The 18,725-nt window shown below is 44.7% G+C and overlaps 1 protein-coding gene and 1 long non-coding RNA gene across 9 annotated transcripts in view; one reads left to right on the plus strand and one right to left on the minus strand.

Annotated features, from left to right (window-relative positions):
* The first annotated feature begins 8,923 nt into the window (after window positions 1-8,923).
* LOC123462970 lies at window positions 8,924-13,129 on the plus strand. The gene is made up of 2 exons (XR_006638602.1): window positions 8,924-9,248; window positions 12,925-13,129. It is a non-coding gene; the product is annotated as an uncharacterized LOC123462970 (long non-coding RNA).
* A 4,595-nt stretch (window positions 13,130-17,724) lies between these two features.
* Window positions 17,725-18,725, minus strand: part of Meis2 (Meis homeobox 2) — a 228,408-nt gene continuing 227,407 nt past the window's right edge. For 4 of the 8 annotated variants that reach the window (XM_004668193.2, XM_004668192.2, XM_045156332.1 and 1 more), the window contains exon 12: window positions 17,725-18,725. This exon is cut by the window's right edge and continues 105 nt beyond it. In XM_004668193.2, the coding sequence (XP_004668250.1) occupies window positions 18,544-18,725 (182 nt within the window). In that variant the 3' untranslated portion in view covers window positions 17,725-18,543. The other 4 variants (XM_004668195.2, XM_004668194.3, XM_045156334.1 and 1 more) reach the window with 1 other exon arrangement.

Raw genomic sequence — 18,725 nt, forward strand, 5'->3', positions numbered from 1 at the left:
GTTTTGAAAACAACTTGTCTTCCTTTTCAGAATGTACATGTGCAGCTGGCTCTGAAGTCAGAGTGAGCCATCCTCCCAGGGTCAGGTCAGCTACCGGTCAGCTGTCCTTGTGCAGAAAGGCTGTGGCGAAGAGACTGAGCTTAAGCTCATTAAATCCCAAGCTCAGCCTCCTTTCCAAAGTACAAACATTCAACTGAGTCACCAAGAGTAAGAGCTAGCTTGTCTTTTCCTGAACTTCTAAGACTTCCTTTTACTTTTGACCTTGACCCTTCCTGCCTCTTGTCTTTGATTTTCATTCCCTTGCTTTGGAATGAAATCATAAGTGAGATTGATGCATAAAAACAAAGACACCAACCTGAGACTACATACTAAATTCCAGGTCACCCTGGGCTAGCAAGGCTCTATCTTCAAAAACAAAAAGAAAGAAAGAATGAAAGAAAGAGAGAAAGAAAAAAGAAAAAAGGAAGGAAAGAATGAACAGAAAAGATAGATAAGAAAAAGTTGTGGTCCTCTTATCCTCTTATCTTTTCCATTACTATCTTCTTTTTTTCTGCTTTTTTCCTCTTTTTTCCAATTTTTATTAACATTTGCCATGATTATAAAAAGTATCATGGTAATACCCCCCCACACACTTTCCCCTTTGAAATTCCATTCTTCATCATATCCCCTCCCCATCTCAATCAGTCTCTCTTTTATTTTGATGTCACGGTCTTTTCCTCCTCTTATGATGGTCTTGTGTAGGTAGTGTCAGACACTGTGAGGTCATGGATATCCAGGCCATTTTATGTCTGGAGGGAGCACCCTCTTTTTTTGTGATTATAACTTAGTCATGTCTATTTAAACTCCCTGTACCCAGGATATTTTAGGTTTCCAATATTTTTTACATGGAAGATAAAACAATTTTAAAATTTAAAATTGCATATTACAAATATTTTAAAAACAAAGTTGATTTAAAATAATATCAAGTAAGAAAATAATTTTTTCTTCATAAAATTAGTCTGCTTTCACTTTAAAAGATTTTCAAAGCTTATGATAGAAGCATTAAAAGTAACTTCTTCTTTAGCAAGGCTACCCACCCCAACACACACACACACACACACACACACACACACACACACACACACACAATACCTTACTTGATAAAGGCCAACCCTGGGTCTAATGAAGAAGTTTCCATTTATGTCGTGTTAGATTGGGGCAGGCTATACCTCACTGAAGGCATTGGTCTGACTGTCTCCCAAGCTTGATGCCCAGGGTTCATGACTGCAGTTCCTGGCACACTTATAAATATTCATAAATTCACTATTAATTTGCAAGCCAAATTCATTTGGCTTTTTTTCACCCCATCAATCTTATAATTAATCAGGGTGGCGCTCTTGTTTCACTTTCCTCCAAAAGAAAAGATAAATGAAATAAAGAGTCATCCTGTAAATTTAAATAGGAGTGCCTTTCTCTGATTAAAAGCTGATGCTATCATAGAGTGGTGGAGGAGGGGGCTCTGGCCACTGCTCTCACTGGTGCCTGGGGGATGGGCATGGGAAGAGCAATGAAAGTGTTTCCAGATGTGGCTGTAGGAGCCTTGGTCTGAAGAGCTTGGTTATCTATTAAATATTGCCCAGGAAGAACTTAATTGTAGAATGCTGGAGGAACTGGGTGTGGCGGTACATGCCTTTAATCCCAGCACTTGGGAGCAGAAGTAGCGGGATTGCCATGAGTTTCAGGTCACCCTGAGACTACACAGTTAATTCCAGGTCAGCCTGGGCTAGAGAGAGACCTTACTTCAGAAAATAAAAAAGCAAACCTTAAAAAAGATAAAAACGGGCTAGGGTGTAGCTTAGTGGTTAAGGCCTTTGCCTGCAAAGCCAAAGGACCCAGGTTCGATTCCCCAGGACCCATGTTAGCCAGATGCATAAGGGGGTACAAGCATCTGGAATTCATTTGCAAAGACTAGAGGCCTTGGTATGCCTATTCTCTCCCTCTCTCTCTCTCTCTCTCTCTCTCTCTCTCTCTCTCTCTCTCTCTTCCTCTTGCTTTGTTAAACAAATAAATAAAAGATAAAAACAAAAAAAATCCTCTAAATTTTCTTAATATAAAATATAAGGGCTGGAGAAGTGGCTTAGCCATTAAGGAGCTTGCTTATGAAAGCTAAAGACCCAGGTTCAATTCCCCAATATCCATGTAAGCCAGATGCATAAAGTGGTACATGTGTCTGGAGATTGTTTGCAGTGGCTAGAGGATCTACCACATCCATTTTCTCTATATAACTACTTCTCTCTCTAACAAACAAACAAATAATTAATTAATAATCAATAAATAAAATGCTGGGTGAGGTGGTGCGTGCCAATACTCAAGAATCGGAAACAAGAGAATTGCTGCAGATTTGAGGCAGTCTGGGGTATGTAGTGAATTTCAGGTTAGCCTGTGGTACAGAGAGAGCATCTGTCTCAAAAAAGAAGAAGAAGACGAAGGAGGAGGAGGAGGAGAATCTATATTGCAAGCTATATATTTGTGAATTACATCCATAGACTGGCTCCATGGGTACTTACCAGAGCTAGACAATGATTGCACATGCCCAGGGAATTTCTAAGTGACCTGCAGATTTCTGCTTGGGAATTTAGAGACACTTTAGAAAAGTTGTCAAAATGTAGTGACTATTATGTTTTGAGGTGTTTGCCTTTGAATGAACATGAGAGTTGTGTTTCCCATTTGAACTAGAAAGAATTTAATCTCCACAGAAACACGAAAGGAAACCTATATTATAACCTGGTTTCACAAACACATCACAGGACATGGGACATGGTGTCAGTTGTCTGCTCCCACTGGACTTTCTCAGGTCATTGATAGCAAAGCAAGAAAATCAGCTGAACATAAGTTAGAAGCAAAATTCTGATAATTGAAGTAAGTAACTTGAACTTGTCAATCATTTGTGACCTTACTCTATTTACACTTCATTTGAACATTCAAAAAAAAAAAAATCCTAAGGCTGAAGGGGGTGGGGAGCTAACTGCTTCTGCACTGTTGTGCTGGTAAATTATCAGCCCATTAGAGAGATTGTTTAATTTGTACTGTGATCAGAGAAAAAAAGCTGCATATTCACCTATCACCTCTTTTAAGGGAATTTATTTTAAAGATGTAATCATAGTTTTGTGTGTTATGTTTTAGGAGCCCTTGTCACCTTAGCTATGTTTGTTTGAAAGATAAGGTCTTGCTATTGTAGTTCTGGCTGACCAGGAACTTGCTATGTCCATCAAGCTGGTGACGATCCTCCTGTCTCAGCTTCCAAAGTGCTAGACATACAGGATTGTGCCATCATACCTGCCTCCATGTAATACTCTTGAGAGCCATCTTATTCAGAGTAGGTAAAGTACTTGTCACACAAGCATGAGGACCCCAGTTTGACTCCTGAAGCCACATGCCTATAATCCTTGCACTGGAGGCAAAGTCAGAGGAGTCCTTGGGACTAACTGGTTCAGCTCCTATCTGATGTCAACCTCTACCATTCACTTGTAAATTATGAACATGCATGTACCTGCGTACACACATGTGCCCACACATTTGAACACACACAACCACCTTACTTGCAAAAGCTGTGGAAGGAGATGCTCAAGTGCTCAGTATTCATGTCCTTAAGACCTACATTAAAGTGCTCTGTTCTTTAAAAGTACACTAAGTTCAGGGCAGGCTGTCTAGATATACACCTTAATTCTAGGTGAATATAATTACACATCTGATTCATTGCAAAAGTAGGGGAGGAAAATGCTTTCCTCTGCTGACATTTAAAAGAGGAGAGTAAATTTTAATGACTGTCAGGCAAAAGATCATTGATGAAAAACACTAGATTTTTAAGTTGTTTTTTTTTTTTTTTAAAGAGGTGAGAGCTGAGTGTGGTGAGCACACACCTTTAATCCCAACACTCAGGAAACAGAGGTGGGAGGATGACAGTGTGTTTGAGGCCAGCCTGAGACTCCATAGTGAATTCCAGGTCAGCCTGGGCTAGAATGAGAGCCTACCTTGTGGGGGGTTGTGGAAGAGGAGAGAAAATGTTTTCTCCTATTGTGGTTTGTTAAAAAAAAAAAATGAGGGCTGGAGAGATGGCTCAGCAATTAAAGATGCTTGCTTGCAAAGTCTGACTGCCCAGGTTTGATTCTCCAGTACTCATTTACAGCCAGGTGAATAAGGTGATGCATGCATCTGGAGTTCCTTTGAAGTGGCTTGAGGCTCTGATTTGCTAATACATGTACACATACATTCTCTCTTTCTCTCTCTCTAAAATAAATAAATACATATTTAAAAAAAAAACATGAGGAAAGCGAATGAGGAAGAAGCAATCCAACTCCTGAGGCTGCCTTGTGGTCCCCAGACCTAATCACTCTATGTTCACAGGTGACATTAGACTTAGAGGTCAGGGACAGGAAGCTCTGGAGTAGCGGGTTGAGTCGGGGCTCTCAGATGCCTGCTAGTTTTCAGCTGCTGAGAGAGCTGGCGTTCTTCACGTGCACAGATTTCTTCCCGAGGAGATGAATAAGGGGCGAGTAACCAATTGGCATTTCCTTGGCCTTATCAAGCTCTGCTCAGCTTTTCTTTATTGAAGTGGGTCCTCGGAAACCCATCTGCAGGAGCTACGATCTCTTTCCTTTCTTCTACCATTCACAAATAGAGCTAGAACTCCAGATCCCGCAAAGACTTTTAGGGCCAGTGCTGTTGCTCTTCTGGTTACCCGAACCGCAAGCAGTTGTTCTGACAGTGTAACAGTCATCGGGAGGTGAAGGTAAGGAGGTGAGAGCATGGAGTTAAGTGGATGTCACCTCTTCTCCCTCATTAAATTTGTTTTTGGAGGTGCAGCCGCCCCCTCCATTGCTGACAGCAGACTGCTGGAGTAGGTGGGTCAGGCACCAACGGCAACCTTTGGGGAAGTGGAGAATGAGGGCCTAGATGGGGCTCTTTAGGACAAAGATGTTCCAAGGCCACATCTTCTGCAGGTAGATGACAGTAGATCATAGGGTCTCACTCTGCCCAGTTTCTGGAAAACCTGGAGTACTTGGAGCCTGAGGACATTGGGAGCATAGGAAAGAACAGTCAAAATCTCCATCCACATTCTTTTTCCAGCTCCTGACCTCCAGGAGGTATGTCTGTTAGGTGACCAGGAGGTGAGACGGTCTCACTCTTAGCCACCAGGAACTAGTGGTGGTGGTCGTGGTAGTCGTGAAGTGCAAACGGGTTTTTGCCAAGTTTGATACTTTGTCCCTTGAAACAATGGTGATGCGGTACAACTTAGTCAGGCGAGAGGAGACAGTAATCACAGAGCTTTGAAGGTGTTTGTGTGCACAGGTGCCTAAGTGTGTAATAGAAGTGAGGGAGAGAAACAGGGAGAGGAGGGATGAGATATGGCTCCGTTGGAAGAGTGCTTGCCCAGGATGCTTCAGGTCCTGAGTTGCATCCCAGGCATTCTATAAAATGGGCACCAGTGGTCTGTGCCTGTAATTCCCCCATGGCTGTAGTGGAGGTGGGAGGATAAGTTTCATCCTTGGCTACATAGCAACAAGGCACGCTTGTAACCCTATCACAAAAGAAGGACAAGGAGGATGAGAAGTAAAGCCAGCCGAAAGCCAATGGATGAGTAGGTTTATGAAATCCCAGGGTTGGGGTTGAAGTCTGGCATTGACAACCAGAGGCTTGGGGTCCTCTTGGTGCCCATCCCTCCAAGCACCTCCTTTGTCTCCTAGTGGAGAACAAGGCTGGAGAGGCCCAGGAGAGATGCTGATAAAGCTCTGGGATTTGTCTTGGTTTCTGTAAGGGAAAGAGTAGGACTGGTGTTAACTTTAATCTTTGAATCATGGTTTACTGAAATTTGTGTTTTCCAAGCAAAGTGGAGAACTGAGGAGAATTGGGACCATTGCAAATAAAAATGGGCCCAAATGATAATTTTTGTAAGAGTGGTGTGGACTGGTTCCCTATTCTGACAATAATAAATATTTTCTTGTGTGCACAGTGTCACCAATATTATCAACATCACAATTCTTTTTCAAAAGGTGAATATGGGTTTGCTCCTGAGTATGTTTCTGAGAAACGCCTTGGGTTTAATAGATTCGCCTGAAATGCACAAAGACTAGAAAATAGAAGAGGAGGAGGAATTGATATTTACTCTGGGCCGGGGGAGGGGGAGAAGAGGGTGGAAGAAGCAGGTAGGGAGAGAAGGAGAAAGAGGAGAGGGGCTGGGTAAGGGCAGTAGGAGAAAGAGGAGACAGGAGACAAGAGAGAAGAAAGGGGGAGGAAGGGGGAGGAAGAGAGAGGGAAGGAGATAGAGACTGGGAGAGAGAGAAAAATAAGAGAGAAGAGAGAGAAAATTCAATCAAGGGATGGAATTGAAGCCTTTATTCTGAACCCCACCCCCAAACCCAAACCCAAATCCAAGTGTATCTCTCCAAATAGGTTCAGATCTTTTTTCAGGCGGTCTCCTTGCCCTGGGCTTGAGGTCCCGGGGGACTTAATTCACTCCTGCCCTCTCTGCACAATGACTTTCGAACCTGGGAAAATAATTGCATTAGAGCAGATTACTTATAACCAATAGTTATCCGTCTTTTTCTGTTCGACAGAAGTCTATTAAAGTCAGCACAGCCATTACCAGCTGAGCTGTAGAGCGCGCCTTCATTAAGAAAATTAAAACCCTACTTTTGAACCTAAAAGCAAAGCCAGCTCCGCTCTCCCGGAGTCTGCATCCAAGCGCGATGTTTGCCTCAGCTCCAGAGAATCAATCTCTCTGCCTTACAGGGAGCGTAGCTCAGGGTGAAAAAGATTGAGTGTGATGACTATTGCGGGAAGATAGGGATGTCCGAGCTCAGCAAATGCCATCCTTCTTCCCGATCCCGATCCCGCCCCTCCGCCCGCCGCCACCTTCCCCCGCGAGCTTGGCAGGTCAAGGCGGCACACCTATGGGGCGTGGCGTGGCGCGGGGGAGCAGGTGGGAATGGGTGAGGCGGGGAAGCCGAGAAGCGGGGACTAGGAATGGTGTGGGCTGAGGCAGGGGAGTCTCGCAGGTGAACTTTCGCGTGGAGGTCTGGGCTGGCAGGCCGCACGAGTGCACGTGTCCCCGCGCGCGCCAGGCCCCCGCAGCGCCGCCGAGCCGATCCCCACACACCCAGTCTCCCTCGCCCCGAGACCCGCCCGCGTGATCTTTTGTCCACCGAACGCAGGCACCTGGCCCGGCCACTGGCCAGACCTTTAGGTCCGGGTCTTTCGGTGGGATCCTGGGCTTGGGTTTGGCCAGCCTCTCCCGGCATCCGCGACGCCTAGGAGGCTGCGCGACGACGCCGGTCTCTGGTCCCCTGCGCGCCTGCTCCAGGAGAGGGAACAGGTGGCACGCGCTGGCTGCGCCTAGGTCCCCCTGCTCTGGCGCGTGTGGGCTCGCCCCTCCACTCCCAGCTGAAAACTCCCGGCCTGAGAGTGAGGTGCTGAGGATGGGAAGGGTCGCATCGTCCTGAGTTTCTGTGGCATCTGCAGTATTGCAGGGACTGAAGAATTTTAGGCACGGCTTATTTTTATTGTTGTTAGTTACCTCCTTTGTTCAAAATTTGACTTTAAAAAAAATGTTGATTATTGGGCATTGTTCTGAAGGGCCCAAGCAAACTGAGGTATCTGAGGAAAATGGAAGAAACTGTGGGTATTGGAGGGCATCCTTTTCTAGGGCCGTAGGGGCAGAGAGGAGCTGCTTTGCTCCTGCTCAGAATGTCCAGTAATGGAGTTCTCGTTCCCCCTTTTCTGGGGTTATGCGAGGAAATAATCCCCTATCACCAGCCCCCCCGCACACGAGGTTGAAGGACTGCTGGAAAGGGTCCAACGTGGATGGGCTCTGGCGAGGGTCTAATTAATTCTCTTTCCCACAATTTCTATTTGTTATAAAACCTTGCAAAATTCAGGTGACCGAGTCTGCAAATAGACCAGCATCTTTTACATCGACACAGCTCTTCAATGCGCTGAATGGCTGGATTTTTTTTTTAAAGAATTTCTTTCAAGGAAGAAGAAAGCAAACACACCTAAGCTGGTGCTAATGTATTTTGTTTTTCTTATCAAATGTAGATACTGCGTTTGATTTCTTTTTCCTCTGTAGCCCAAGCAGAGGAAAATCAGACTGGGACAGCAGCAGCCTTTTACCTGAAACTTCAGGATGCTGGAGACAGGGTTCTTGGCTTACTTCCCCTTTCTTTCCCTTAAAACCAAACCAAACTAAACTAAGATTTTAGTTAAGGAAGAAACACCAATCTTCACGGAGAGGTCTTCTATTTTTCTTTTTTGCCACCATATAGACATGAGATTGTTAAATGCTATTTGAGGTGATATTGCATAGTGATGTCAGTTTTTAAAAAATCACAATCAAGTAGTTCGAGATTAATGGCAGGACATATGTCCTGGCATTGCTGAAGGACTTTTGCATTAATTCATTCCCAACAAACATGGACCAGACTTTAATGCCCCCAAATTTGACTGGGTTGGCCCAAGGCTGCTTGCAGGATTTCCATTTATTTCCGTCACCTGTGAGAGTATGACCCAACTGCTTCTTGGTTTGGTGTCACCTGCAATAAGGTTCTCCCATTCTTCCCGGTCTCTGTCGTCTGTGCTTACAGACATACGTGTTCTATGGACACATACACACACACACATATCCAGTGATTCAGCAGCGGGCGCGTGGGTCTGCAATAGCTCACCAGAATGGACTGAATGGGGACCTTTCAAAGAGTCAGCCACCCTGGCAGGCGGCGCACGCTGCCTCCCCGAGCAGGAGATATGTTTAAAGTAAGTTTGAATGCGGTGAACTTCTTCACGACAACCCCCCCCAAAAAAAAATCATAACAGCTTGGAGATAAATATGTAACTACATCTCGGTTGTCACAATAGTCCCAACAATTTTTTTTAAACACAGCTACAGGAAGACAACCCTTAACTGAATGCAAGACGCAGGCTGTCTCCCATCTATGCAATACCCTGGAAGTGCTCCCTCGGAGGGGATCCCCAGGTCCTTGACTCGGTTCCCCCAACAGTTCCAAAAGGGGTCACGAGTTGTAGGGGCTGAGGGCTCTGCCGAGAAGCCCGGAAGGGGAAGAGATTTTTGAAACCAAGAATCCTGCTACACTGGCAAGAAACGCAAGTAGTCGAGACCCCCCACACCCTTTCCAGCTGCGCCTGCCTTGCCACCCGCTCTTTCTTCTTCAGCGCCTCATTCCAGAGAACTGCTTTCGGAAAAATCCCGCCACCAGGTACTTGAAAAAGCAAGACCGAGAACTCTCCCCCCAAACCAAAGTCGTTCCGCATTTAGATCTAGAAGCTTCGTGTTTGGAGGTGGGGGATGCTGCGACCCGCGTCCTCAGACCGGGCCCGGGAACAGAGGCGGCGGCTGGGTGGCGAGGCGCCGGGGCTGGGCCACCCGCGCGGCCGGCCACCACCGCAGAGAAGGGCCCCGGGGACGCGCGGAGACGCGGGGACACGCCTCTGGGCACCCAGCCGCCCAAGCACAGCCCAGGCACTCTCGCTGGCAGGCCCACGCCTGGCTGAGGACGTGAGACACCAGGTGCCATCAGGTGTCAAAGACGGTGGCGGTTTGTTTCGGGTGTTTCAGGCGCTCTGACCCTCTCCAGCTAAAGCGAGGGACCAGGGCCGGGAAAGAACACGCGCGTGAGAAAGACCTGGGGGCTAGGTCCCCTAACAACGGGTGGAGGAGAGAAAAGAGAGGAAGAGACAGAGAGACGGAAAGGGAGAAAAAAAAAGGGGGGGGAGAAGAGCCCAGAAGAGAAGTAAAAGGAGAGGAGAGAAGAAAAAAGAAAGGGAAGATCTGGGGGCCAGTGTTCCTTTGCAAAGGCATTACGGCGGGGAAAGGGTCATTTCAAAAGGGACTGTCTGAATTCCAAAAGCTATGTCTCTGGACTTAAATATCTATCTATCTATCTATCTATCTATTATTTTCCCCAGAAGTTTTATGGACCGCGCCCCACCCCCTCCATGAGAAATATTGTTCTGTATTCGCCGCTTTCCCCATGTAGATACCCATTTTTTTAAAAAAATTGCAGAACATCTACGAAAACGTTTCCTTGGACTTGGAAGCTGCAAGAGAAAAACAAAAACAAAAGTATAGCAAAACCCCCCAAAGAATAAAGAGGTTTAGAAAATGAATCCCCTTTGCTAAGGTTTTTGATCGCTTATTCCCCAGAGGCCAAGTGAAGGTGGGGGCTCTCTTCGCATTTGATTATTTTTTTATCATTTATTCATTTAAACGTTCAGCCTTGGCAAGTTATTCCCCTGCCGCTGCGTTTTACAGTGGGCCGAGGCGGTGGAGTGGGTGGGTGCTGTGGGTGGGTGGGTGGGTGGGGGGTCGCGCGCCGCGGTCGGCTCGGGTGGCCAGCAGGGGGCGCTCTGGCGTCGTCTGTGGGCCGCGCGGAGCTCGCCGCACGCGCCGGGCAGTTTCACGCAGATGCAAAGCTACCGGTGGAGGGCTGCAGCTCCACTTGGGTTACTTACCCTGGGCTCGGAATATCTCTACGTTTCCCTTCGCCGGTCCTTCTCTCCAGTACTGCACCCCAATCCCCCAGACCCAGACCCCCATCCCCGCAAAGGACCTCTTTTTTCCCCTCTGTATCTGTACAGCACACGTAAAATCTTCCCCAGCCTTGAAATACGCATTAATGCAACTTATTAGATGCCACGATGAATAGTCAACATTTTTTCTTTGCGCCTGTTAGTTCCGCTGATCCAAACAGGATTTATTTGCAGATCTCACATCCTGGAGCCATAATACGTGATTTAAAAAAAAATAATAATAAAAATAAAATTGGTCAAATGTTGACAAACCTGTAAGCCAATCTAACACTCAAGATTAGTGATGGGAAACTAATGAGAAAATATCAGATCGCCCGGCCTGAGGGCTGCCAATTAAATCTCCGCTGATTGAAAAATAAAAGCGGACTTGGGGTGTGAGCCCAGCTCAACTTGAACTATTAATTTAACGTGTTGCCGGTCCGTGCCTTCCCGGCTCTAAACTGCCTCGGTAACAGTACCCCCCACCTCCTCCTTCATCCTTCCTCTAAAAGCCAAATGTGATTTCTCGGAATATTTCAAGAGGTCCAAATCAGAATGATCATTTCTTACACAGTAAATATTAGGCCTTTAAGCAATATGATTTAACTAATTAGAAAATTTACATCATTAAGTCTCAGGGAGAGAAAAAAAAAGAGAAACAAATCTGCCAGTCATTTTAAAGGAGACAGGCACTATTGAAGTGTGAAGAAATCGGCTCTAATTCAAAAAGGCAATCGCGCAGAAAAAGCCCTCAACATTACCCTGCTAGTTATTAATCAGAGAGCTCTCTTGCCCACTCTCCCTCCCCTCTATGAACTGAGTTTAAGTTCGCTTTTTTGCCAGTGGCCCATGTCATATTTATATTGAGGTTTTTGTCTGCTAGAGGATTAAAATTTGAACATGTTTCAATATGAAGGAAACAGAATCACTCAAAAGAAAAATATTCACAAGATCACCTCTCTTCTGGGCAAGTAAACCTGTTGTAATAAACAGTTCTCATGGCCCTCTTTATTTTTACTCTTTCTTCTTTCTTCCCATTAAGTTCCTATTTTGAAACCTGCTTGGTGAGAACTAGTTAAAGTCTTTGTGTTTCTCCCCTCCCCCTCCTTGCACCTCCTCCCTCCTCCAAGGCAGAAACTTAGACTGAAAGCTGAAAGTACAAATACATTAACAAAGACCCGCTCATTTGATTAAAAAGGCCATGGTCTAGGCTTACACGTCAGGAGTCTAAGGGTAGGGGGATCTATAGGGTGGGTCTGTAGATACAAGATGAAGATATGTATTATGTATATGTATATATGTATACACACATAAATGCATACATACTAATATATGTATATACATACATATATTTGTACTAATCCATATGTATCCTTAAAGAAAAAAAATTAAGACAGGTAGGTAAGAATTATTTCAAAGTGCATTGTGGTGTGGTGTGTGTGTGTGTGGCTTTTTGTCTATTCCACTCCTTTTCTATTCAGCTTAAAACAGCAGCCTCATTATATCTAGGTGCCCCTTCTCATCATACAATCTCACTTAAGCCCTTGGTACACCACACACATAGCCTTTTTTCCTAGACTTCTCATTCTCAGGAAATAAACTCAAGAGGGAACTTTGTGACCAGTTCCTTCTGGAAGCTCAGACCCCTCCAGGCATCTCTTAGGACTTGCTTTTAAACATACTTTAGGTTTGTTTTTATTGTTTGTTTTTTAGTAGTTTTCTTTGGACATCCAATTTCCTTTTATTATTTCTTTGTACATTAAAAAGAGGTCAGAAAGAGTCTTTTTTTTCCCCCTGCCTCACCCTATTGTTCTCTCATTATAGCCCCAAATGCCCTCATTTTCCTCCCCTCTCTTTCTTACATACTGAAAGTTTCACTATCTTGCTTTCTACCAAGTCTGGAACCAGCCGCAGAAGTCTTTGGACTTTCTGGGGGCAGACTTTGAGCAGCTATGCCAGGTCAGTCCAGCTCCATTCTCTTCCACACTGGCATTCAACTTTGCAAAGAGGAGCAGTAGCAGGTCTGGGCTGTTAACACACAGCAGTGAATTCTCTTCTGGGACTTTTACTAGGTGGGACAAGTTGAAGAAAACATCTGTAACCAGTGCGGGCTCCTGAGGGTGGGGAGGTATTAGAGACACAGAGGCCAGAGCACACATAAAATATGGCAGAATTTGTTAAAAAAAAAAAAAAAAAGCCTTTGCAAGAAACTGTGGAAAAACAAGAGGAAGGGGGAGGACATTAGAAATGGTCCAGAATGCCCAGGAGAGGCATCTCCTTTTCTGCCATCCCAGAGCAGACCTATCTCACGTGCACCCCTCTCTCAGAACGGTTGGAGTAAATGGACACTTTTATTACTTGCAGGAGCTGGGACACGGAGAAGTGACAATACACAGGACAATGGCCTCTGACCATGGAGGCTCCCACTCCGTGCCCGTCCCCTGTGAAACTCGCCTTACCTTCGTGGTTCCTTCCTGGACAGTCCTGGTAGATTCTTTTGCATGTGTTCCTAAGCCTAGAAGCATTGCAATAAAATTTACAGCGCCTTTAACAACTCGCAAGTAAAGCATTAAAATTCTGTTTAATTGAGAAAATATCGATTTTTAAGTCCAGAAAAAAGAGGAATCGTAATTTAGCTACAAACTTTCAGGCTTGAAAGTAGCGAATTATGTTGCCTACAATGGATCCCCCCTTTATTCTCTACCCCCGACCTCTTTAGTTTGTGCTGCTTGTTGAAACGACAAAGTCAATGGCGACCCGACCAAGGAAAACACGTTATCTCTTTACAAAAACAACCTGGGGTAAGGATCTAGGGGCATGTTTTTCCAGTTATTTATGAAAAGAATTGTTTCCTCCCCCCATTTTTTAAAACAAGGGGAAAAATGAGGATAAAAGAAATAAACAGAACGAAAAACATGGAGCAATCTCAAAGCAAAGAACAGTAAGAAACCCGTTGATATTTCTTTACCAAAGGAGGAATGCTTTGGGGCAAAACACATTCACGGACAAAACTGTATCCTCCTCAGAATGAAACAGATCTCCGCTCTTATTTCCTTACTTTATTCCCCAGTCCTGCGCAGGGAGTGGGGGGGTTTGAGGGAGACCTCCATTGGTGGACAGAGAAGGGAAAGAAAATCGGGCTTTCTGTGTTATTTCTGTATCGGGTTTTTGGGATTCTAGAGGAGTGAAGAAGTTTTTTTTTGTGTGGTGGTTTTCCATTGATCAGTCACTCTGAGCTAATGTAATTATCCTCATCAATAGCGGGCTGCAGAGAGAATCATTATGTGGGTGACATTGATAAATGATCGCCCAGGAACGGCCCTCTCGCGGGCAACCCCCACATCTGACCCTCCCCCACACACAATGTAGTCATAGAAACACCTACGAGGACCCGGGGCCCGCCGCGCCCCGCCGGAGGCCGCGGAGGGAAGAAAAGCCCCGGGTGGGGGCGGCGGGATGGGGGGGGGGCGGGCGGCAGGGGAGGGGTCCAGGCAGCGCGGGAGCCTCGGCGCCCATTCCTCCACACCTTTCCCCACGTGCGACCTCACCACCAGCCTCCCTCTGACGCTGGCCCCGACGGCGCACACTCCAGCAGGGACTTAAAAATCAGGTCACACAACTTGCTGGCATCTGATTCTCACGCTAAGCCGCCCCCCGCGACTCCCCTCTGTTCAAAAAGAAAAAGAAAAGAAAGAAATAAGAAAGAAAGGGGAAGAGAGAAAGAAAAAAGAAAAGAAAAAAGAAAAACAACCAAACAAACAACAAACAAACGAAACCATCTGAAACTGCAACAAAGGCGCAGCTGGCGCCACCTCCCCCTCCAGCGCGCCCCCCCCCGGGATTTCCGGGGTGACCCCAGTCCTTCCTCATCACCTCTTCACCCAGGGCCTCTGATTGTGAGATAATGGATTTTGAGATTGTTCTTGTGTGGGTGTGTGCGTTGGGGAGGGAAAGGGAAATTCCCCCCCCCCACACCGAACCCCACGTTTTCGTCTCTCCGCTGTTTTTATTGAAGCCAATGGGAAAGTATTAGCAGTAATTGATTCATAATGATTTATAAATCGATGTCGGAAAGCGGGGGTGGGTGGTGCGCGCAGAGAGTGGGGTGATGCTGTTTATTTATTTTATTTCTAAGGCTTCAAGTAAAGTAGCTGTGACACGTTGGGGCTGGAGGGGAGGGGCCGCCGGGCTCGGCGCATCATCCATCATTCCTGTCACCCAGAGTCTGCCCCGAGGAGCCCTAGACGCAATCTCCCTTCTGTCTCTACACCGAAACTATTAATATTAAAACCTCCCTTCAAACGCTGCCCCGACGGTCTCCATTCTCATCACAATCTGACCGGCCTCTCCCATCACTCCAGGTCTCCCCCACCCCAGCCACCCCAGCCCCACAGGACCGGGCAGAAGGGGCTCCCCACATCCTGGGTGGATTACAGCAAGTGTTATCTTTCTGCATCCAAGCACTCACGCCAAGGGGCGGTCCCCCACTGTCCCAGCTCTGCCAGTCCTCCCCTGGCTCCCTCAGGAACACATCCACACCCTCCCTGTCCGCTGGGCCCTTTAAGCATTGACATCCAGACACCTGGCCTTCCAGCAAACTGGACATTTGCAGCGGAGGTCCAGGCTCCTTATCAAATTGCTGGTCTGCAAGAGTAATGGGGAACTCCTGGAGGATTCCTGTCCTGGCCTTTGAAGGAAGGCCCTCCTTTGACAGCTGCTGGAGATGTTAGCCACATTTCCCTTCCCCAGTCAGCTCTGGGTGGGTTCACAGGCCCAGGTCCAAGGAAGACCCTTGAGGGTCTGGACAAACCCAACGATGGAGCTGGGTTGGGGGTCGGGGCTGACTTTTTGGGGGGGGGGTGTTGGGTAAGAAGAGGAGCTTGGAAGACACTTTCCTGGACTTTTCATTTTGCTTTAAAATGTGGCTTCTTACTCAATTCCCTAAACAGATGGAGCCTGCAGAGCTCTTAGGATTTCTTAAAGAAAGGGAAGCCTTTGGAATTTATTTCTGCTTTTGCTTTTCCATATAAATAAAAAAGTGTTTTTATATTACTCTTGTTTTGGAGAACATAAGCAATTTTATTCAGACTAGAGTATTTCCTTTAACACTATATAGTTGTCAAAACACCATTCCCAGTTTCTTTGCTTTTGACAGCTGAGTCTTTCTTAAATATACCCAAATCGGAACTCTTTATACTAAATAGTAAACCCGGGATACGAGCAAGTATCTTCCAAGGTGGTATAAAGAGCACTGGAAAACTTGGGCACATTTATCACCCCCTCTCTTAGAGTAGGGTGGGGGTTGGGGAAGGAATGCAGACAAATGCCTCAATTATCACTCATTTCTAAATGTCTGAGAAGTTAAGGCAAGAAATGGAGCTTGTGATGACTTCATTCATTAAAACCAAAGCTAGGCAGCTCTAGCCTCAGATCTTCAAGGAAATAATGTAATTTCATAAGACAATTCTTAAACAAGAGCCAATGACCAAGAAACCTCTTCAGAGTTTCCCTTACTGAGAATAATGGAAGGAAAACAGCCCACATTCTTCCCCCTCCCACGTGAGAGTTAAAGTATAAATGGGAAAGTTTTCAGAGTTTACATAAGAGCATTTAAAATAAACATATGCAAATATTTAAATTTTACAAAAAGATTCCATGCAAAATGTAGTAGCAAAACTGAAAGGGAAGCTGTGTGTCTTTTCCAAGTGGCACAAAATTGCTCAGGGAACAGAACATTTCTGACAGAAGTGTTAGTCCTAGGTTTGAACAGCAGCACACTATGTAAGCTGATCAATGTATTTATAAAAATGTTACTTCTTTATATAGAACAAACAATAGCAGTTGATCCTTGCTTGTTCATAGAGAACTCCATCAGGGTTGTCCACAAGGGAAACATGGGCAGGACCACACATTTCTTCCAGGCTAAAATTTGAAGGATTAGTGAACTGTTTCCCTATCAAATTGATGTCACATATCTAAGCAGACCTTTTTTTCCCCCCCTAAAGATAGGAGTCAAAGTTCAGGAGTTATAAAATTCTAGGGCCATTTGTTTATTGAAAAATGAGGAGTAGGGAAATACCTCACACTTCTCTCATTTTTGCACACTTCAGCAAGCACTATTTGTACCACAGCAATAAACTTGTGGCATAAGAACTTCCAGAACTATTGAGTGAAACTTCTGAAATGATATCAGATTGTCTACTTTTCTTTTCTTTTTTTTTAAATTTAGTCGCCAAATTGTAACGCTTGCATCCCTGCACATGAAGAAAGTGTCTATAGTAAAAAGACACCACCATACAATTTATACTAAATATTAATGCTTAAGGAATATTTTAAACTTAGGATTTCAAACTCCATATAAGTTGTTTAGTTATCTATGAACATATGAATATAACTGTTAATTTAGATAGTCAATAGCATTTTGGAAAGATGGAACATAAGCAAATAAGTTATCTTTCAGCACTGGCAAAAGATAAGATAAAATTAACTCTAAATAAACCCTTCATTCCAGTGGAGGGCACACATAAAAGCCTTTACCTAAAAGTACTTTTTTAACCATCATGCATCTATAAAAAAGGTGAGGCATGGTGAAAATGATTTTTCAGGTTATCTCATAACACACAATTTCATACCTTTAGAAGTTTTCTTCTGGTAGAACGTAGAGGTCAATTACATACTGAAAAGACTTAAAAATTGTTAAGTCTCAAATATACTCAATATCTGGGTTAGGCGAGCATCACCTAATTTCATCTTTGTATACAGTTGCATTATGCAACTTTAAAACCACTGAAAACACCAAATCCTAACAAAAAATCAAAAATGAAATATTTATTACCGCATTTTGTGACTTAACACCTTTTTTTAACATAACGTCACAGTCCTCATACAAGTATTTTAATGTAAATTTGACAAAGCTTCAAGGTAACAGCATTTTCTTCTAGTGAGGAACACGTGCTGAGAAAAGAAGATTTCATGGACATACAATACCAATCCCACAGCAGATCTGATACTAGCAAAAACATTCTTTTTTTTTTTTCAATTGAGGTAAACACATAGAATATCTAACATGAAACAATTAATAGACCGAACTCTGTACGAAGTTTGTTACAGTATTCTCTTGCTCCTTCTTTTTCCCCAAGCTTTGAGTTTCTGGTAAAGTCCTAGTTATGGCGCAATGACCATGAATAACTTTTTTTCTTTCTTTCTTTCTTTTTTTTTTTGTTTTTGTATTGAGGAAAGCTGCCCAACTTAAGATTGTTTTGTCCACAGCCAAGGCTCAGAACTGGAAGGAACTCCCGCTCTGTCTCTAAATCTTCACTGGCAAGCTCTTTGAAGAAGAGTCCCCCCAAATCATAATAAGAATTGGCTTATGAAGCACAAACTATAAAGATCTGTTTGAAACTAAAGGACACGTTGCTGGGGGGAATGAAGGCTGGGCATGAAAACACATTCTTGCAGCTGGAGCTGGAGTGACGAGGTTCAGGCAAGGGTCCACCGTGGTCTCCAGCGTGGCTCTTTTCTCATTGGCCCAACAGGTTTAAAATATACCACAGTCTCTCCTGGATAGTGAATTCACTGATGAACCAAGACAGTCATTCTTTTGGGAACAACACACATAGTGTGGAAAACAAGGATATATTTTTTTTTTTTTTCTCTTCTAAAACTATTTGAGGCAACATAACGGAGTGATCAACAGAAATTTACAAGTTTAACTTAGTTCCTATGTTTATACTACAGTAGTTAGAACTCTCGGAGTCTTTTTTCCAGAGGATCTTTACATGGACAGAATTGTCTCAATGAGCCCATGATTTCACATTTGTGTTCTTGTCCCATTGGTCCTCTGTTGCTTGATGAAAAATGACAAAAGTAAAAAATAATCACAGCTGTCTGGAATTTCATATTAAGTGTCAACACCTGGTCAAAGTTCAGAAAGTCTTAAACTAGTTTTTGCGTGTTTTTCCTTTTCCCTTGAGTTCCCTTATACTATTGGGCATGAATGTCCATAACCTGTCCGCCAACATTGGGATCTACAGAATTTAACATTGTGGGGCTCTGTGCTGACATAGTCATTCCAGGGTGGGCAGGGGGTCCTCCGTGCATCATCATGGCTGGGTGGTGGGGATGGCTTGGCAAATATGAATGCATTGGGGGTCCATGTCTTAACT

This window comes from Jaculus jaculus, chromosome 8 (genome assembly GCF_020740685.1).
Source record: "Jaculus jaculus isolate mJacJac1 chromosome 8, mJacJac1.mat.Y.cur, whole genome shotgun sequence".
NCBI lineage: Eukaryota > Metazoa > Chordata > Mammalia > Rodentia > Dipodidae > Jaculus > Jaculus jaculus.